At 55.8% G+C, this 20947-nt stretch overlaps 2 protein-coding genes across 4 annotated transcripts in view; both read right to left on the bottom strand.

Annotated features, from left to right (window-relative positions):
* Positions 1-708: 708 nt before the first annotated feature.
* On the bottom strand, positions 709-3139 carry CPLANE2 (ciliogenesis and planar polarity effector complex subunit 2). 2 transcript variants are annotated; one of them, XM_014888381.2, is made up of 5 exons: positions 2257-3136; positions 2034-2186; positions 1779-1903; positions 1565-1704; positions 709-1008 (listed from the first exon to the last, which is right to left on the bottom strand). In XM_014888381.2, exons 1-5 carry the CDS (start codon positions 2402-2404, stop codon positions 789-791), a joined length of 786 nt encoding a protein of 261 aa, XP_014743867.2. In that variant the 5' UTR covers positions 2405-3136; the 3' UTR covers positions 709-788. The 2 variants fall into 2 exon arrangements, with proteins under 2 accessions (XP_014743867.2, XP_088034736.1); XM_088178610.1 differs by having other exon boundaries at positions 1779-1986; positions 2034-3139.
* Positions 3140-4136: 997 nt separating this feature from the next.
* The window catches only part of FBXO42 (F-box protein 42), a 44672-nt gene continuing 27861 nt past the window's right edge, over positions 4137-20947 (bottom strand). For both annotated transcript variants that reach the window (XM_088178848.1, XM_088178849.1), the window contains exons 5-10: positions 10154-10307; positions 9141-9251; positions 8789-8885; positions 7897-7953; positions 7315-7431; positions 4137-7021 (exon numbers count right to left, since the gene is read on the bottom strand). In XM_088178848.1, coding sequence (XP_088034974.1) covers positions 5957-7021; positions 7315-7431; positions 7897-7953; positions 8789-8885; positions 9141-9251; positions 10154-10307 — 1601 coding nt within the window. In that variant the 3' untranslated portion in view covers positions 4137-5956. The remainder of the gene's footprint in view (positions 7022-7314; positions 7432-7896; positions 7954-8788; positions 8886-9140; positions 9252-10153; positions 10308-20947) is intronic.

Below are 20947 nucleotides of genomic sequence, written 5' to 3'. Positions count from 1 at the left end.
TCCCCTTTCATTCATGAATTGGCGTGGGAAGGGCGGGGGGGTGGCATCCAATGGCTGCAGGGGGCGGGACCACGCGGTTACTACCGGCCACACCCCCCGCCCACCAGTCCGATACTGGGGGCTTGGGGGGGGACCGGTTTGGGGGGGCTGCCCGCTGCCCGGCCCCCTCGAGTCCCAGCGCCCCAAATGCTCAGCACCCCAAATCCCATCACCCACAGCACCCCAAATCCCGCAGCACGTCAAATCCTTCAGCACCCCAAATCCCAAATCCCACAGCACCCCAAACCCTGGATCATCTGTTGCACCACAAATCTGTTGCCCTAATCCCAACAATTCCAACACCTCAAATCCCACAGCACTCTGAATCCTGCACCCCTGTTCCCATAGTCCGTCTGCAGCCAAATCCCCCAGGATCCACAACACCCCAAATCTGCCAATAGGCCCAACACGCCCATTGCATGATCCCACCGAACCTCAAATCCCCCAGGATCTGCAGCACCCCCATCCCCAGGATCCCAGTGCACCCCACACCCCCAGCACCTGCAGCACCCCAAATCCTGCAGCACCCACTTCCTGATGATCCCATTGCACTTCACATCCCCCAGAAGCCCCAAATCCTCATTACCCCAGCACCCCAAATCCCCAGTACCCCACTCACCCCAAATCCCTCCAGACCCCTCATCCCCCGAATCGGACAAGTCAGGGATCTTTTTCATAGAAAAATCACTGATTTTAGCAAAAAAGCACCTTTTCCTCTCCCAGCCCCCAAACCCGCCCCAAGAGGGGGGTCAGGTGGGGGTGTCCCCCGTGGTGACACCGGCGGTCACTTGGTCGCGCTGCCAGAGCCCCTCGACCAGGGCGTCCAGGACGGGGGCGACCCGGGCCAGCCCCGCCCGCGCCCCGCCGGCCGCCGGGGTCCCCCCCGCCCGTAGCACCCGCAGCCCCCACGTTCCCTCGAAGGCCCGCACGTCCCCCTCCGTCACGGCCGCGTGTGGGGCCAGGTCGAATCTGGGGTGGGGAGGGGACACAGGGTCAAGGGAAACAGCAACTCCCCGGAAAATCCCCCAAAACCACCCAAGATTCATGGGGAGCTGCGAACCCATCGGTGCAACGAGGTGGGAATGTACTCTGCCTGCCCAGAGACTGACTGGTTTGAAATCTGGGAGTGCAAATCTAACTGGGGGGGACACGGGGTCATCAACACCTCGAAAAATCCCCTAAAAAACACCTAAAGAGAAATGGGAATTGTGAATCCATTGGCGTCACGAAGTGTTGCACCTTCTCAGTCTGCTGAGACTCTCAATGCAAATGCTCAGCAAATGCTGAGAAATCTGGGGGTGCAAATCCATTTTGGGGCAATGGGGGGTGGGGCACAGGGTCAAGGAACACCTAAAAAAACCCCAAACCCCGATAAAATCAGCACGAGTCGGGAATCCATTGGTATACGGAGGTGTGCCCGTTCTCAGTGTGCTCGCTGCGATGCCATGCGCTGAGAGTTCTGGGGGTACGAACTCTCCCCCACAGGGTGACCTGCCGCCCCCAGAGGAACCCCCCAAAAGGATACTTGGTGCCCACGACCATCCTGACGAGGTCGCGGTCCCCGGGGCCCAGCACGCGGCCCATGAGCGCCGGCAGCTCCTCGAAGGACGCGCGGTCCGTGAAGGAGAACAGGAACAGGGCGGCGTCCGCCTCCTCCTTACAGGCCTGGAGACGGGGACACCCCCTCACTGCGGGCTCCTGGAGGTGTCCCCCACCCCGAAACGCGTCCCCCCCCTCACAGGCAGCAGGTGCTCGAACTTCCTGAGCGCTCCGTCCCCGCAGTCCCAGAGGTGCAGCTGGAACAGGACGGGGCGGCCGCTAGCGCGGGGCTTGGCCGGCCAGAACAGCGTGGTAGCCTCGATCCCTGCGGGGACACGAGGGACCGTCACCTCCTGGACCCCCCAGGCCGCACCCAGGGTGTCGTGGTGGCCGTGGTGGCCTCGATCCCTGCGGGGACATGCAGCACCGTCACCCCCGGGACCCCCAGGCCGTACCCAGGGTCTCGTGGTGGGCGGGGGGCGCGGGGGTCCCCCCCAGCCAGGCCACCAGCGCTGTCTTCCCGACGCCGCTTCTCCCCGCCAGGAAGAGTTTGTAGGTGACAGTGGGGACAGCCAGGGCAGGCGGCAGCGCCGGGCGCTCCAGCAGACCTGGGGAGGGGGCTCAGGGTGATTCTGGGGGCTGAGACCCCGACTTGGGGGGCACGGGGGGGGCACCCACCGAACACTCTCCTCTGGTTCTTGTGCAGGATGGAGTCCAGGTAGGGGCGGCCGGCGGAGGACAGGAGCCAGCCCGGCTCCAGCGCCTGGTCTTGGTCTGCCATGGGCCCCAAACCTGGGGGGCGGCGAAGAGTCCCCGCTTCCCCCATGGGGTTACTGCCTCCCGCAGCTTTGGGGTCCCCTTCTGACCCCACCCCAGGGTCCAGGCACCCTCCCCAGGGTCCCTAAATCCTCCATCGCGTCCCTAAAACACCCCCCGTGTCCCAGCATTCTCCCATAGGGTGCCCAAAACCACCCATGGGGTCCCTGACACCGCTCTGTGGGGTGCCTGACTCCCCAGCCTTGGGGTCTGTGCTCTCTCTATGGAGTCTCAGCATCCTCCCATGGCGTCCCAAAGCCCTCTCTGGGGTCCCAAAGCCCTCCCATGGGTTCCCAGACCGATCATAGGGGTCTCTGTCCCCCCCCGCCACCCCAGTATCCCATCACAGGGTCTTTGCCCCCCCAGAGGATCCTTCCCCCCACCCCCGGGGTCCCTGCACACCCTGTGGGGTCCCACCGCCCTCCCATGGGTCTCTCCGGCTCCTGTGTCCCAATTTGGGGTCCCTGATCCCCCCTCAGTGTCCCGCTATCCCCCCAGGGTGTCCCCTCACAGCCTCACACGGAATCCCTGCACTCCTTTACGGGGTGCCTGTCAACCCCACGGGGTCTGTGCTTCCCCCAATCGATTCCTTAACCCCACAACACTCCAAAGGGGGAGAGCCCAGCCCCCTGTCCCCCTCCCCGCACCCGCTGCCCCCCAAATCCTTCCCATGCGTTGCCTCCCACACCAATTTTCCCGCGCGGGCCCTTTAAGACACGGCCCCGCCGCTCACCTGAGGCCGCTTCCGCCTCGCAGTGACGTCACTAAATGGGCGGGGCGCCACGGAGACGACGCCCAGTCGCAGCTGCGCGTGCGCGGGTGGATTGACGGGATAGGTGGGGTGACTCCGAACCTGCGGATTTTGGAGGGTCCCCATCCCAAAGTACTGACACTGGAATGATTTAGGGATCCCCATCCCCAATTCCCAGCATTGGCGGGATTTGGGGTTCCCAACTGCCCGTTTCTCCAGGCTTTGGAGCCCTCATCCCTAATCACTGACACTAGAATGCTTTGGGGTCCAGCATCTCCCACACAAGCAGGACTTGGGGTCCCAATTTCCAGCCCCAGCAGGCTCTAGGATCCCCATCCCCAATTCCCATCTCCAACAGGCTCTGGGATCTCCAGTTCCCAGCACTGGCAGGATTTGGGGTCCTGACTTCTAGCCCCGACTGGCTTTGGAGTCCCTATCCGAAATTTACAGCCCCAACAGGTTTTGGGGTTCACAATTCCAGCGATGGGAGGTTTTGGCATCCCCAGTTACCATCTCCAGCAGTCGTTGGGATCCCCATTCCCAGTTTCCATCCTTAAGAGGGTTTGGTGTCTCCAGTTTCCTGTGCTGACAGGCTTTGGGGTCTCTGTCCCTAATTCCCAACCCTGGCAGGATATGAGGTCTACAAATTCCAGCACAGGCTGGACCTGGGCTCCCCATCCCCAGTTCCCAGCCTTGGAAGGTTTTGAGGTCCCCATCCCAAACAGGGTTTGGGGAATCCCTGAATTCCCAGCTCCAATAGGCTTTGGGATCCCGTTTTCAATCCCAACAGGCTTTGGGGTACCCAACCCCAATTTCTGGCTCCAAGGGGCTTCAGTATCTCAAACTCCTTGTGTCCCCCTTTGTTCCCCTCTGCTGCTCCAACATCCCCTGGCACAAATATCCCCCTTTTCACCCTAAACTTGTGGGGAGCGCAGCAGGAACTTCTCCTCCACGTCATTCCCAGCCCACTCCTCCCCAAAAGCACCAACCATTCGTTTCTTTTCCTTTTTATTTGTTAAACCACTAAAAATTCATCGGGAAGGGGGGGAAGGACCCCCATGAACCCCCCCAAAATGTACACAAGATTTTAAATATCACTGGAATCGCCTCCCATTGCTGCGCTCGGCCCGGGAATGACGGCGGGGGGACACCTGAGTCGCGGGGGGGACACCTCGCTCACAGCACCAGCGGCTCCCGCGGGATTCGGGGGGCAGGGATCAAAATTTGGGCTGAGTGTCTCGTGAACGGCACAGAACATGCGTTTCCCGACCGGGGGGATCCCGGGAGCGGTGCAGGATGTAAACGCTGGCAGAGCACCCCTCGAGGATGCTCTGTGGGGAGAAGGACATCAAGGTGCCGTCCATCCCTGGCTTTGACTCTTTTTTTGGGGGACGGATGACAAAAAACATGCAAAGGGGATGTGGGAATCGATGCCGAAGCCTCGACCGCCTTCCCCACGGCCACGCTCGGAGAAGGAATATTCCACAGCTCACCCAAGGTGCTCCTGAGGTCTGGAGTTTTTTGGGGGGTGGGGGGGGGGAATTGCATTTTGCTTTCCCTTAGGACAAATCAAATCGTTCTGGGATTAATAGGAGAGGTGGGATTTGATGAGGGATTTATTTACAGAGGTGGAAATGCCGCGGGTGAAGCAAATCCCTCCCCATCCCCATGCGGCTGGGATGGGATTTAAGGCTCCAACCGGCAAAAAGCTCAGTGGGAATGGAGAACAAAAATTTAGGGAAGGGACCACGTCATGGCACTGCCGGCTTGGGGAGGGCTCCCTGTTTTTAGGGTGCTGGAGGTTGTTAACCAAAACCTGGCAGAATCCGCCCCATTTTCCCCCTCCCTCGAGGGGACAGGGAAGGAAGGGGGTTGTCCAAGAAGGACGCACAGGTTCAATCCCTTCGGATTTGGATTTAATCTTTGCAGAAGGAGGCACGTGCAAAGATGAGGTGAAGTTACTGCATCGAGGCTGCCCTCAGATTTACCAGTATCTGTCCTTTTCCCTGGAAAACCCACCCTGTTCCCAGGCTCCAAGGGGCTGCTTCGACCTTGAACGGGTTTGGGCTGTTGAATGAAATGAAACTTTTAAGTCTAGAAGGGAATTGGCAGCCAAATATCAGTTTTGGGGGAATACTGGGATTTTCAGAGTATTTTTTCTGGTCAGAGGGGATCAGGGCTGATCCTGAAGCCTGATCCAGCAGGGCAGGGAGAGGAGGGATGCTAACAATCGACATTTTTGGCATTTTGACACACAAAAAAAATGTCCTTTCCTCCTCCTTTTGGTCCTGTCTGGAGGACAGGGACAAGTGGCAGGTGAGAGGCAAAATAAAAAGGCATCGTGTTTGTGTCGAGCAAAGGTTGGCAGCGCTGGGAGATTCCCAGTGGGATATTGCTGTTATTTTCCTGAGTCGAGCATGGAATTAATCAAGCTAACGGCCTCCTGTCTGCTGGAATTTGGGTTATTTCAATAAAATCACTTCTACTCACAATCCACAAGGAGTTTTGGAGAGACCAAGACTCACAAACACTTGGAAAATAAACCCAGGAAGATCCTGACTGTTGGAATTCCCTGGCTGCTCACCCCAAATCCTCGGATCTTCGGGTCCTTCCCCGCCTGTAAACACAACTCGCTCGACTGGGGTCTTACTGGGAACTGCCGGGGCAGCGCTGGAGGGTTTGCTTGGACTTTTATTGGTTTCCTGCTCCCTAATTCACAGTTTGAATGCCTGCGTGTCGGGAAGGGGCTCGGGAAGGAGGAAGAGCCGCGGGGACGGAGGGGATGGGTGGTGGCAGCGGCCAGGGGCCGCATTATCTCTTTGCTCGCACAAAGTACAAGGCATTTGTTTTGGGGTAATATTTGACGTTTTGTTTCTTGTCCATGAGGCCACCGAATATGATCAGCTCCCCTCGGCCTTGCACCACTGTGTGTAAACTGGTCTCGGGCGGCCCCACCACGGAGCTGCTGTTGAACACTTTCCACTTGACTCGTCCCTGCTCCTTGGTGTCCTTAATGTCCAGGACGTACATCTGCATGGGCTTGCAGTTCATGCTCTGGTACAGCGGCTTGCCCACGTTCAGCGACTGCGGCGGGTGGTGCCCGAGGCGCCGGGCGATGGGGGGCAGCGAGTGCCCCTCGCCCTGTGCAGTGCCTGGCCGCGCCGAGCCCGGCTCAGCGCCCGGGGACCCCGGGGACGCCGCCAGGGGAGGGCTGAGCGCGGCCGAGGCCGAGGTGGCTTTGGAGGAGAGGGCTTTGACAGCCTCGAGGCTGCGGCGGAGCGCGCCAGGGGACACGGCCCCGGGCAGGGCGCCGGCGGCGTGGGGCGGGGTGTGGATGCCGTTGGTGTGCTCCGGGGGGTTCCGTGTGCCCGCTGTCCTGCCCTCCGCACCGTCCAGCTGACACAGGAGGGGCGTGGGCTTCTGCTCCCAGCCCAGCTCCACCGAGGCCAGGCGCAGATCCCTCTGCTCCGGCAGCGAGCCCCGGCGCGGCACTAGGGCCGGCCCCACCTTGAGGTCGAATCCCTCGGCGGCCGAGGGGGTGCTGGGGGACAGGGCCTGCACGGGGCTGTCCAGGGCCGCTCCGGGTGACACGGTGCCGCCGTTGAGCACCGGGGAACTGTCCCCTCTGGCCGGGGACAGGCTGCCCTCCCGCGAGCCCGACGGCGTCTGCCTGCGGGGCCGCAACGTGCCCCAGCGGCCATTGACGCAGGGAGCCTCGTCCGTGTTCCTGACGGGAGACTGGGAGCGGAATTCCCGCGTCTCAGGCACCAGGGCGGGTGGCGTGGCACTGATGGGAGATGGGCGGGAGTTGAGGCTGGGGCTCAGCGGGGCTCTCCCGCTGGGAGCTTGGCTGAACACCACGACACACTGTCCCACCTGTGGAGAGAGCAGGGAACACACATCAGCACCCTTGGTGCTGGGGAGAAGATGATGGCATGTTTGCACAGCCCTGTCCCACGTGTGACACAGCAGGACATGGGGACAAACACACGGCCCTGCCTCACGTGTGACACGGCATGGCATGGGGACATGGAGACACACACAGCCCTGTCATACGTGTGACACAGCGGGGCTCAGGGACCAACAGATGGTGGTTATGGAGCATTTGGGGCAGGGAATCAAGAGGGAGGGATGTATGTGAGGGAGCAGAAACCCTGCTGTGTCCATACCCTGCACGCAGGATGGCACCACAGCTCCGGGGCTCCGTGGTCCTCGTTCTCCACCTTGAGTGGCTGCCACGTCCAGGGGTTGGCCTGCATGTGCAGCAACCAGGCGTCTTTGAACAGCTGGGGAGGGAAGGGTGACACATTCAGGAGTCTGGTCTGGGAGTCAGGAGCCCAGGCTGAGATTTAGCCCAGTTTGCTGCTGGGCTCAGCCCATCACGGCAATGTTGAGAGCAGTACTCTGCTGCTGCAGACAGAGGATGCTGACCCAGAGCAGGAACTCATCACCCACGAGTGACTACACCCCACTATGGCCATGGATAAATACCTTCATTCCCGTCTGCTATCCCCATACATAGTCAGGGCTCATCGTGACGAGCCTCAGTGAACCCAGGATGCTGCTCAGAAAGCGCCTTTTATTAATTAAAGCAGCTCCAGCAACAGCTAAACAGCTTCTCTTGAAAATCTACCTGGGGGTGCCCAGATTTGAGGGAATAAAACGCCACCAACGTGCAGAGTCCTCCCATCCCAAATCCAGCCCCCAAGTGCCAGGGGGATGTTGATGTCCCTGCTCCTCCAGGTACTCACTGCATTGGGACCCCCGCAGCCTCCAAGGATTAAAATGGTCTCGTTGTCTATCACGATCTGGAGGGGACAAAGGAGAGCTTCAGGCTGGGAAGGATTTTTGGCCAGGCCCCCAAGGGCAGACAGAGGCAGGTTCTCCACTGCACGGGCGTTGCTGGGTTCTGTGCCCCGGGATGAGGAGTGGAGCTGGGATGGAGCCGGTTTTGCCGGGCCCAGGGCAGAGTGGGATGAAGGGCTCATCCCACTCCTTGTCCCAAACCAGTTCCTCTCACTGAGGAGAGCAATTACCCTCCCCAAAGCACCAGGGACCCGACATCCCTCTGCAAAGGAGAGGAAGGTGGAAGGATTGTTTGAGAGGGCAGGTGCTGGCAGCACTGTCTGATCAGTGCTGCTGGTGGGCGAGAGATCCCTGCGGGCTCCTTTCCCAGGGCATGGAAAGGCACGTTCCAGCACGAGCCATCTGAGCCCTGCTGCATGCCCTGGTGAGACCAGCCACACTCTGGGAATCACTAACCATCCTGGATGGGGACACCTGCCTCAGGCCAGGTGACAGCCATGAGCTCCCTGCCCCGGGGCAGGCACTGCTGGAGCTGTGCTTGGAGCAATCCCGAGTCAATCTCAGGATCAGGGAGAGCAGAGCAGTCACAAGGGCCTGGAGCCAAACCAGGCTGTGCTGCCTCTCCATTGATCTGAGGTGCCACGGGGCATGAGTGGGGTTAAAGCAGGGATTTGTTCATTAGAGTACTGAGTCATGGGGGGAGATGGGGGCTGTGCCCACATGGAGAGGGAGGGGGCCTGGCAGGCAAGGACTGCACAGGTAGCTTGGGAATGAGCCTGTGCAGAGCTGTCTGGAGCTGGGAGTGAGGCTGTGCCTGGCTTCTCTGGCTGAGCTCACCTGGGACTGGCCCCCGCGTGGGTGAGGGCTGGGCCCGGAGATGCTGGGCTTGGACCAAGCCCACTGCTCCAGATCCAGCACCCAGACGTCGTTGCTCCTGCAGGAATGAGACAACATGGGCTGAGGATACAACCAGGGATGTGGAACTCGGGCTCAGGGCCAGGTTTTATGGCAGAATTGGGATTTTTGCAGGCTGGAGCCTTGGGATTTGCTGCGAGAAGCAAAGAGTGTGCTAAGGCAGCAGGCAGACCCCAAAATCCTGCAGGAAATTCCTCATGGGCGACCCCAAGACCATCCCAAACCCCTCCTGGCTCACAGGGACGCTTGTCAGACAACCTCATCCCAAACTTACATCTGTCGGGATCCAAGGGAGCCCCCAAAAACGATCATTTTGTCTTCAATGACACAGGAGGAGTGTCCTGCCATGGGAGGGGGGCCGTGGGTGGTCATGATGCAGTTCCACCTGGGAAGAAAAGCAAAAACATATTCCCCAATGAAGGAAAATGCTGGATGAAAGACGAAAAAAAAAATCCCAGTGGCCTGCAAAGTCCTCAAGAACATGTCACGGGGGAAAACCACAGGGAAAACCTCCAAATATCCAAATAGCAACGAAACTAATTAGAAATCCCAATGTGCTAAACATTTTTAAGGCATGACAAAGTCCCATGGCCAAGTTAGGAACATCTTCCCTTCCAATTAAGTTTGCCTCGAATTCTTTCCAAGAGGTTTAATTACAGAGTTGTAATGACACTGCCCAAAGTGCACTGGATAATTGATACTTTGGAGGATGAAAAGTTCTCAGTGCAAGAGAAGCATATCTTTGATACAGCATTTTCCTTCTCACACACATGATCAGTGAGAAAGCTGGGTCTAAAATCAGCCAAATGGTACCCAAAGGGAAAATTCCTGCCAGCTCCACGGACACTGCTGGATGCTCCAGTCCCGGAGCTGTAAAGGCAGAGGTTGAAATGATGGAGAAATCTGATTTATCACATCTCCCTGAGGGAGCTGAGTTGGATCATCACTAAATACAAGACCTCCAGCACTTCAGGCTTATCTCAGAAACACCTCACTGCTCCCAGCCAAAGTGATAAGGCATTTTTAACACCCAGGTTTCCCACCTGGATGGGGATGCTCAGGCGGCCTGGAATATTTAGGTACAAGTCCAGAATCATATGGAAGCAACAGCACCACGAGGTGCTTGCCAGCACCCTGTCCTCAGCTCTGCTGTGCTTGTGTGGCTTTTTTTTGTTTCAGAGATAGCATTAGAAACACACCTGGGAAACCAGGACCATGCACAGCTTCCCAGGCATTTCTCCAGCTGCATTCCAGAGTCATTTTTCCAGGATCAAAGCCTGCTCTTACCAGTTTTTGGAGGGGGAGTACGTGTGGATCTCATCGAAGAACCTCTCGGGCTGGTGCAGGGGGTAAGGGCTCGGCCGGGTCCACCCCCCAAAAAGCACCAGCAAGTCCTTGTAGACCACCAGTGTGGCCCCAGCCTTGGGAGACGGGTAGGAACCTGGCAGGGAGGGAGGAAAAGTTAGGAAAACCACGTTTGAACACAAACCCCCACCTCTGCATCGTTTTTTCCCTATGTGTCACAATGTGGAGACTCCACCTTTCAAAAAAAAAAAAGAAAATAACAGAAAAAAAAAAAAAGGCAAAATTAGAGTTGGGAGCCTGGGAAGAAAACTCCTGCCAATTTGTGTCAATGTAATTAGTAGGAGCCTGAAAGCACATCTCAAACACAGCAAAACATCTGTCACTCACTGGCAGGAAATTGCTGGTTTTCCAGTGTATCCCTCCAAATTATTGCTTTAGCGCCGAATAAAAGCAATAATTACCTCCAAATACCTCTCAACGTCTCTCCCTGAGGAGGGAGAAGGGACACAGTTCCAAGGCACCCAGAGTGGCTCGTGCAGATGTGTGGGGTGCTCACAAGTGGCAGCAGTCACTGAACCCCACGTTTGAGAAGGAAGCCCTGAACACTGTGGCTGTGAAGTCATTGCTTGAGTCTGCAGGATGCAGTGCTGCTCTAAAAATCATGGAAAATCTTTTGGGGTTCAAAGGGCTCTGTAGGGACCAGGGGCCTCCTGAGAAGGACCTGCACAAGGACAACGTGACCTCCTGGGTTTGGTGCCATCAGGATTTGCTGTGCTCAGATGATTCCGTGTGTGCCGAGGGTTTTCCTGAGCTCACCTCTCAACCCTACTGTTGTTCCTGTGGCCAGTGGCCACCACATCCTTGAGAAGCTGTGGCTGCCCCATCCCTGGAAGTGTCCAAGGCCAGGCTGGATGGGACTTGGAGAATTCGTGGATAGTGGAAGGTGTCCCTGCCCATGGCAGGGGGTGGAATGGGATGAGCTTTACAGTCTCTTCTAACCCAAACCATTCTGGGATTCCTGTGGAAGATGTCCCTGTCCATGGAAGGAGGGTGGAATGAGATGAGCTTTAAGGTCCTCCCAACTTACAGCATTCTGGGATTTTATGGTTCTTAACCTGCTCAGAGCAGGAGCAGCCTCAATGCAAGAACCCTGTTGGCAAGAGCAAATATCAAATGATTCGATCTCTTTGAATTGATGTTGGGAAATTGGCCACGATCTGCTGCAAAATCCCAATATCTGCTTGCCCCTGGAGCCAGAGGTGCTGTGTCACCGCCCTGCTGATGTGTGAGGTGTTGAGCTGCTTCCCAGGAACAGCTCAAGCCTCTCCAGCCCAGCTGATTCTGAGCATCCTCCTTCCCACTGGAAGGTCACCAGCACCCAGCACATTCCTCCACCTCTGCAGCCACTGTTTCCAATTAATCCTGCAATCCCCATCCCAGCCCCACGGCTCCGTGCCCGGCTCTGGGAGCAGGGCAGCTCAAGGGCACGGCTCACACGTGGCCACAGCGGCACTGCCACCCCTCTGAAACAGCCGATGCTCCGACCTGGCCTCTGTCCCGTCCCATGTCCCAGCAGGACTCAGAGACACATTTTTAGCAGGGAATGACACCCAGAACAGACTATTTTTAAAAGAAACCGGAGCAGCTATTTCAGGATGTTGCAGCTGAGGGAAGCAATTCCATTGCGATGGGTTCCAGGTGCTGGGAGGGAAGAGTCCAGCACAAAGCAGCCCCTGGCCTGATGCAGAGATGGCCACGGTGTCCCTGAGCCCTTCTCCAGGGACAAAGTGTTCTGCTGCCCTCAGCCTCATGGAGATAAGGGAAAAATGGGAATAAAGCTCTGCATAAGCACTTAATACAAAGTAATGTGTGGCCAGGGCTGTACCAAGGTCTCCGTGAGGACGAGATGCCAGTGAAGGTCACATTTGGTTACTCCTCGTTCCTGAATTCCAGTTTTCCTGGCTCATTCCATGTGTGCAATTCATTAACCCAGACCAGAAGGTTTCCAGTCTAAATAATTCCCTGGCAGTGCAGAAAGTTTTTCTCCTAAGCCTGGAACCACAATAAAACATTTATACCTAAGCCGGGTGATTCAACCAGGGATGCCACAAGGTGCTGGGGTTAAATTGGGTTCTTTTTAAACAAAATGGGGCAGCTAGAGTCATTCCAGGATGTAAAAAACATTGGTACCTTGCTCAGAAAGGTCTGGGATAGTGCAGTGAGGAAAGTCACCCTCCCACTGCTGTAACCTGAAGGTCAACTCTGGCCTCAGCCATGAACACAATTCCCAAGTGAGTCAGTGCCATGCAAACAGCCCAGGGCAGAGGCCAGTCCTGGTTTTTCAGGAAGCTTTGCCTGTTATTGGACATTGAACGGACGTAAATGAGCTGAGTTTCATTCTGCAATGCAGGAAAATTCTGCATTTTACAAGTCAAAGAAGCGCTGGCCTCTCAAAGCTGCTTCCAACAGCAGAACTGGGATATCTGTGGATGCTCTCCACAAACGAGATGCACCACAAGCATCTCCAGGATCTTGTGCTGGAGCAGGAATGTGCAAAAATCTGGAGAATTAATGCTGTATCCCTAAAGCAAGGGAGAGCTGCCGGGTCCTCAGGAAGGTAGGAACATCCCGAGGGAGCTGCTGGAAGGGGAAGGCAGCTCTGTGACCTCAGGACTCAGGCATGCAGAGGAGCCCTGCACAGAGGGACATCAAAGGGACCCGAGGACCTGCTCAAAGTCCAAGCCCTCTGGAGGATGTGGGAGGTGGGAGCGGCCCTTCAAAGACTCCCAGGAACACACGAGATCCTGTCTGGAACTGCACACAGATTGGGCTGAGGAGCCATCAGAACCTCATTAATGAACTGCACTGGTTCCCACTGGTTCCAGTAGGGAACCGGCTGCGTTCCTGAGCTCCCCACTCCAGTAACACCATCCAGCCCAACATCCAGGTTATCCTTCCCTAACACCACCCAACCCAACAACCAGGTGATCCTTCCTGTAAATAAAGGTTCGAGCAGGCTGAGGGTGTAGCACAATTCACTCCTCCTAAGCACAGCTGACCCCATCCCTGCATAGCTGACACTGTTCTTTTGGCTGGGATGAGGAGCTAAAAGCTGGGCTGAGCTATTTTTTTCCCAGCTGATGGATTTTCCTGGCTTGCAAAGCCAAAAAACCAACCAACCAAAGATCTCTGGCTTCCACAGATGTTTGGAAAAGAAATGCCAGCCTCTGATTGCTCCCGACATGAGCTCTGGGTGTTTTATCTGTGTTGAATCTGTCCTTATAAGCAGTTTTTAAAGCCCAGCCATCCAGCCCTGAAAAGCCACCAGAGCCGCACGCGCACAGATAAACGGGAACAAAGGAAAAGCCTGGCTCAAAAGGCATGTGGGACACACACTGCCAGAGCAGCCTTTTACCCCTGGAAGGGGCAGCCCCAAGAGACTCCAAAAATCAGCTGCAGTGGGGAACAGAAATAGTCACCCCGTGGTTATCTGCTGGGATTGCCCAGGTGGAAGGCTTGGCCCAGGTAGATGGGGTTTGGGGAATATTCTACAGGAGGGGCTGGAGCAGGGCCAAGGGTCTGCAATGGCCTGGGAGGAAGGGAACATATGGAAAGAGTTGTGTCAAAGGGATCAGTACTGAGGAGCTTTAACCCTGGAGAAGGATGAGATGAGAGCTGCAGCCAGGAGCTGTTTCTGCTGGATCTGGTAGATCCTGCAGGGAGCCAACTGCCACCATTGCAGCCGATCGGATTTCCAGGGAACACCCAGATAACCAAAGCCATGTGTCCAGTCTCAAAGCTGAGAAGTTAAAGAGACCTGCTAGAGCACCCCATGGATTTCAAGGCGCAAAGGAATTCAAGCTCCCAGGTTCAAAAGCCACCTGCAATCTGCAGTCCAGAGGGACAGGAATGCATCCCTGGGAAGGACTCGGGGCTGTCCTTTCACAAGAATCCTGGAATGATTTGGGTTGGAAGGGACCTTAAAGCTCATCCCATTGCACCCCCTGCCATGGGCAGGGACACCTTCCACTATCCCAGGGTGCTCCAAGCCCTGTCCAGCCTGGCCTGGGACACTTCTTCCCAAGGCAGGATGGTGCCTGTTTTGCACAAATTGGATCCAATCCTGTCCACCAGGAGTTTTGTGTTTCCATGCTCAGGCAGCAGCACAGCCGCATCCAGGGGCTGGTTGTTAGTCTGGTTTTTACACTGGAGCTGGATTTTCAAATCCCAGTTTCCAGCCTGGAACCCTCATCCACCCCAGCCGAGGGATGGCCCCAACTACATCCCATCTCACAGAATTAATCCAAAACTTGTGTGACAGCGTGTAATCCTCAAATCTTTCCCCTTCATCCGGAAGCAAAACCGGAGAAGGAAAAAACAATAAATCCCTCTGCTTCCCAGACTAGTCGGGATTTTTCCACAGAAGTCAGCAGATTCATCCAGATCCCTGCCAGGTTTCCCAAAGGGAAGAGGACAAGCTGGTGAGCAGCAGTCTAGAGACCAGAAGAGGATGAGCATCCCAGCAATCCCAGCACTAGCACTTGATTTGGGAGATGCCAAAGGAACACTCCTATGGAACAGCAGACATGCCTGTTGCACACCGGCTCATTCCCACTGAGGACTCTGCTCAGCTGCCTCGGATCCAGCATTTGACATTCACCTGTTTTTAATCCCCAAACGTCTAAAACAGAGCACTGGGATTACAAACATGTTCTAGGCCAGTTCTGACCAGGCCTGCCTAAACCTTAGAGCCTTTAAAAGCCACAGAAGTATCATTTTATCTTACTAAAACCACAGGCAATTTATTGTTCCCTTCCAGAAAAACCCCAAATTGCATGCTGGGAAGCAGACAGGAATTCAGCCTTGCAAGAGTTTTAAGGAAAAACAGAGCAAGATCTGATTTGTCTCCTCAGCAGAGAGACAAGACCTCTGCAGGCACAAATAACCTCTCGGGAAAGAAGTGGGGGAATATCCCGAGTTTATTTGCAATTTTGGGGGGCATGTCAGCAACCCCCTGATGTTGATACAAAAAATTCCCACCGTGCTCCCAGTATGGGATTTCCACCCTGCCAGTGACTTGGGACTGTGGTACAAGCCCAGTCAAACCCCAGCGTGGAAGCGAAGCTTTGGTTTCTCGCAATCTCTGGGAGGTGGAGGCAGAAGCCCCGGGGAGGATCAGTCACCTCCATGCTGTTGCAAGGTGCCCGTGGGTATTTTTTTAACCCCGGCATATGTGAGGTTCTGCAGCTCTGATAAAGCCGTGGAAGAGGAGAGGCAGTGCCCTCTGAACCCTGTGCAACTGGATTTACTGAGTCACTCTGTGCTAATGCCTGGCAAAAATGTCCTCATGCAGCAATTGAGCAAACAGTGCCGAGATAACCGCGCCAGAACGCCGCGGGCTCGGCCCTTATCTCCCAACAGCCCCGAACCGGGATCGCCACAATTCCTGCCGCAATTCCCGCAGCTCCATTGCAGGAGAGGCTTTATGGGGATCCACCCAGCCCCCTCCTCCGGCAGCATGGCCCCGAGTGCCGGCTGCTCCGTGGGGTGAGGTCACCCTTCGCACCCATCCTTTGGGAAAGGCGGATTTGGCCCCGCACGAGGTGCTGCTCTTGCAAAAGCCGCTGCTCCCTTTCTCCGTGGGCGGAATCTCCACCATCCACCTCTCCCTGCTTCCACGCTCCTGTTTTTATTCCCCCTGCAGTGAGGCTGCCCCGCAGACTTCTCCGGTGATTTAACAGCCCGACACCTCCCGAATCAGCCCGGGTGCAATTAAAGAGCTCAGCGCTCCCAGAAAGGGCTGAGCAGCTCCGCCGCTTGCGCTCCCTGCAGGAGGCGAGGGAATAGAGGGCAATTTCTGACTCCCAGCCCTGAGGAGGGGGTAATTGCAGGGCAGGGAGGAGGTCGGGCTGGGATAGCGGGGCTGTGTCCCAGCCCTGCTGAGCTCTGCACTTTCCGCTCCCGGATCGCTTCCCGTGGCGCGAGGGAGGCGGTGGCAGCCGCGACGCTGGAGAATCCAAAAACGAATGGTGTTCCAGGAAACGGCTGCTGTGTAATTTGGTGAGGTTACAGCTACCACGGGGCTCCAAACCTCAACTATTCTCTAAAGACCACCCTGTGGGCACAGCCAGAGAATCCTGGAATGATTTGGGTTGGAAGGGACCTTAAAGCTCATCCCATTGTACTCCCTGCCATGGACAGGGACACCTTCCACTGGACCAGGTTGCTCCAAGCCCTGTCCAGCCTGTCCTTGGACACTTTGGGGGATGGGGAATCCACAACCCTTCTGGATGCAGTTAGAGGGAGGAAGTGCAAAAAGCCTGGAAAGAGCCAGGGCGTTGGTGCTCCCAATATTTGCTGCAAGGATAACAGTTATTTATTGAAACTCCAACATCTTCCTGCTTTCTACTGAAATTCTCAGCACAGGAAGGGAAATTCAGTCCAGCTCTTTGCACTCCCCTCCCTTTCTGTCTCCCCCTTCATTCCCATTTTCAACCTATCGGTTTCTGAACTTCACTCCCTCCACGCCAGGGAAGCACTTTTCTCTCTCATTCCAGTAATTCCAGCCCTGAACGCCGAACTCCCTGAATTTTTCATGTCAGGAACCAAAATCCACCCTTGGACTGAAGACAAGCACGAGGGAGTGCTCTGTCACTCCGCGTGCCTGCCCCAATCTCCAAAAGTTTTACAGGAGATGCTTTGGGGAAATATTAGAATCAGACTGCAGAGCACCAGCATGTGCAGAGGCTTGGAAGGCACATCGTGCTGGGTACGGATTAAAGTGCCCCGGGAATGCTGCCTGCTCAATCCCGAGTATTACACACGTAATCCTGGCGGATTGAGTCCTCAAGGCAAAGGCTGGGCTGCCTTGGAAGGAGCTCTTGCCGATAGATGTCAGCACAGCCTGCCCGAAATTCCCAGGAGCACCTTTCCGTCCCAGCTGATGGTGCAGCCATGGGATAGCGGGGTTTTATCCCACTGACCCCACAACGGACAGGGAGGTACCTGCCCAGGAGGGAAGGCGCTGTCAGAGACCCAGGAAAACAGAATAATTGGATGTGAAACGATCAGGGAATTTGTGTCCAGGGAAACCATCACGCCTGGGTGCCTCCCACGCCTCCCACGCCTCGGGAAGAAGGGATCAGCTCCCTCTGGGGTGCAACACATTCATGAGATGTGAGACATCACCAGTGTCAGCAACCCTGTGCGTGGCTCTGGGTTTTTGAACCTTTTTCCTGAAAAGGAAATATGTTGGAGATGCTTTGTCTGAGCCACAGTTTGCAAATTCCTCAGCTCCAACCAAACTCAGACGAGTGAGAAATTAAATTCTCTGCAGGGCTAGAAAATCAAACGTCAGGAAAAAGGAAAAAAAAATAATCCTGATAGAAAAAAAACCCCAACCCTCTTGGAAAATCCAGCCTAACTTCTGCCTAGGTTAAAAGGATGACAGACCTGCACTTTGGGATGGCTTTCCAAGGTGGAGGAGGGAGTACCAGGTATTACTACTACTATTAGTACCTGCTAGTACTACTAGGAGGGATTTCTGCTCAACCCTGAAAGTGTCCAAGGCCAGGCTGGACAGGGCTTGAAGCACCCTGGGACGGGTGCACGGAAGGTGTCCGTGCCAGTAGAACAAAGTGAGACCCCAAAGGTACTGAAGGAAGAGGGAAACCAGATGCCCACTCAAGCACCCACTTCCCACTCCCAGCCTCCTCAGCTTTTCCCTCTATTTCCTTCCCATAGGACTCTGCCACGTCAGGCTGAGCTGTCCGGGGTAGGGCAGGAGGGCATCCACAGGCTGAGGGATCATTCCCTGAGGGCGTGTTACAGTCTGACGCTGCCTCCCGAGGCAGCCGAGCCCTGCTCCGAGAAGCCCATTTCCCACAGCAGGGAATGTTTTTCCCCCATGTTTTGCCCACGGATAAAAATTGGCTGAACTTCCAAGTCCTGCAGCACACAGAGAGCAGGGAATGGGAGAGAAGTGCTTTGGCCTGCTGGGGTGGCAGCTCACCCGACTGAGCCCGCCTCTGGTCGTGGGCATATTCCCACCTCCCTGGGCGGGTAACCCATGGCTTCTTCAAAGCCATTCCCGGCTGCCTCTGGCATCGCATTCCTGGGAGGCAGCGGCTCCCGAGGCGCAGGCACACCTCACTGTAATGCTGAACTGCCTCTGGCCCCTGCCCTGCAGCTCCGGGAGCGGAAAGGAGGCCCGGAGTGACTCGGTGACCTTGGCGGATACGGGGAGCCGCTGGAAAAGCTGTGGGAACACAGCATTGATAAGGATAAGCCGTTGCCAGCTGGAGGGAGGGGCAGGTAGGGTCGGGGGGAGGGAGGAATGTGGGAAGCCAGGCCATTTCAGATGTGGGATTCAGGAATGGGAGGCACAGGAATGTCTTCCCTGGTGGTGATGATCCTCACCCATTTCCCATCCCACTGACCAGGAAAACCTTTCACCCACCAGGCTCTCCAAGCAGGTGTCTTTGTTAGTCGGGAGCAGATTCCCAGGCAGGGGAGGGATCTTTTGGCTTTTCCTGCTTGGTTCAGTGAAGGCACCTGTGGGACAAATCCTTGCCTTCAAATCCTTCACCACACGCTCAAGTTTGCAGTGGGTTTTTTACCTGCGTGTCCCCGGGACTGATCCATGCCACGCATGGCAGGGTGGCCATCCAAGGATGGATGCCAGTGGAACATGGTTTGGATCCAGACAACAAAAACCTTCCCGAGGTTAAGCACAGCCAGAAAGTCCATGAGCTGGAGGAGGATAGAGCCTGGCAAATCAAAGGGAGGGTAGGTGTGTGCTGTAAACCTAAACCCATGGATTAATCTGGAAACCAGCAGTGCCTTCCCAACCAGGCAGCAGCTGACGCAGATTAAAAAAAAAAAGCCTTCATTTGATTTCAGTTGATTTTTTATCTCTTGCCCTTGAGATATTTAGTATTGAACACCACAGATTCCATTAGAGACGTTCTGCAAAAACAGTCAGGCAAAGAGAGGAGCAAATGAACATCAGATGGATCCAGAGGCTGAGAACAGTCCTGCTCCCACCTCGGAGCTGCCAGTCCACCCTCTGCAAGGGCAGGAATGAAGTCCAAACTCTCTATCCAGGGACACTGCTGAAGAATTTGTCTGTCTCCTTGTAAAACTGGGAGCCCAAAAAAGGAGGAAAAAAAATCTATATATTTAAACTGGAGAAAACAATTCCAAGCAACCTGTGCTGGGACAGCCTCTGCCCCAAAGGGTGGCATGTGACAAAGCCTGGAAAGTCCTGGTTTTGTTCCAGAAGGGCAGAAACGAGGGGTGGGATAAGGAAGAAATGAAGTGTGTGTAAGGAAGAATTTAGGCATGTGATCAGAAGGAAACTGGGTGTGTGATAAGGAAGAAATCGGGTGCAGGATAAGGAAGCTCCAGGCAGGAGGCTCACAGGATTAAAGCTGACCTTCCAAAGGGGTCAAGTTGCTCCGAGCTTGAGGACTCCAAGAGCCTTTGGATAGTGGTGGGAAAGCCATTGATTTTTGGAGGAAAACACGGAATGTTTCAGCTCTGCAGAGGCAGGAACGGGCCCTACTGTCCCAAATTCAAAGGGCAAGGAGGAAATAACCACCCAGATTTGGTGGGTGAGCTGGAAGAGCTGGAAAAAGCTTTCCTCTCTTCCAGGCTCACCAAGACCGCTCACAGCATAAGGTACTTCCATCGACCCCATTAACCTGCTCCACTTTGGAGCACTCAGCCATAATTAGAGAGGTTATTCCATGCCAGGCATCAGCTCTTGGATCCTCTGGGCTCCCAGGAGGACAACAGCGACCATACAGCTGTGGTGGGCGCAAGGTGATCTGGAGGTTTTAATAAAACGGAGCTTTGCCTTCAATCAGATGGGGCCATGGGGCCAGAGGTCAGAGGCACAGGGGGACACCAAGGGAATTCTGCAGCCAGAGTTTTGGTCAGGTCAGAATTTTGGGGGGTTTTAATGCCCAAAGCAAGGCTGTACCTGGGATCCCTGTAAGGGAAGTGACTGCAAGTGGAACAGAAATGAAGTTTGGGGTCAGGGCAGAGCACCTCAGTTACTGCTCTGCGGGGAAAAGAATCCACAATCCTTGAGGCTGAAAAAGCCTCCCAGGACCATCGAGTCCAAGCTGTGCCCAGTGCTCTCCTAGTCACCCAGCCCAGAGCTCAGTGAGTGCCACATCCAGGCCTTCCCTGAACACCTCCAGGGATGGGCACTCCAAACCTCCCTGGGCAGCCCCTGCCAAGGCCTGACCACCCCTTCCATGGGGAAATTCCTCCTGATGTCCAACTGAGCCTCCTCTGGCCCAGCCTGAGGTCGTTTCCTCTCCCCTGTCTCTCTTCCCCGGGATAAGATCCCAAATCCCTCCCGGCTGTCCACTCCTGTCAGGGAATTGTGCAGAGCCAGAAGGTCCCCCCTGAGCCTCCTTTTCTCCAGGCTGAGCCCCCTTCCAGCTCCCTCAGCCTCTCCTGATGCTCCAGTCCTTTCCCAGCTCCGTTCCCTTCCCTGGACACGCTCCAGCCCCTCCAGGTCCTTTCTAAGTTGAGGGGCCCAGGACTGGACACAGCTGATGCAAAACACGACCCTGAACTGAATGAGCTGCATATTCTGCAGTCACAGGGGGTTTAAATCCACACATGAGGAGCTTCCCACTATTCCTACACCTCTGCTTACTCCTCAGATTCCCCCCATGCCCTTGGACAGCCCTGCTCCTGTCCCAGTGGGAGTGCTGGTGCTACTCTACTTTGTGGCTGTGCAGGGCTGGATGCTGTGAG

This window comes from Sturnus vulgaris, chromosome 25 (genome assembly GCF_052056855.1).
Source record: "Sturnus vulgaris isolate bStuVul1 chromosome 25, bStuVul1.hap1, whole genome shotgun sequence".
Lineage (NCBI taxonomy): Eukaryota > Metazoa > Chordata > Aves > Passeriformes > Sturnidae > Sturnus > Sturnus vulgaris.
The sequence above is the reverse complement of the archived record's forward strand: the minus strand, read 5'-3'. Positions and strand labels throughout refer to the sequence as shown.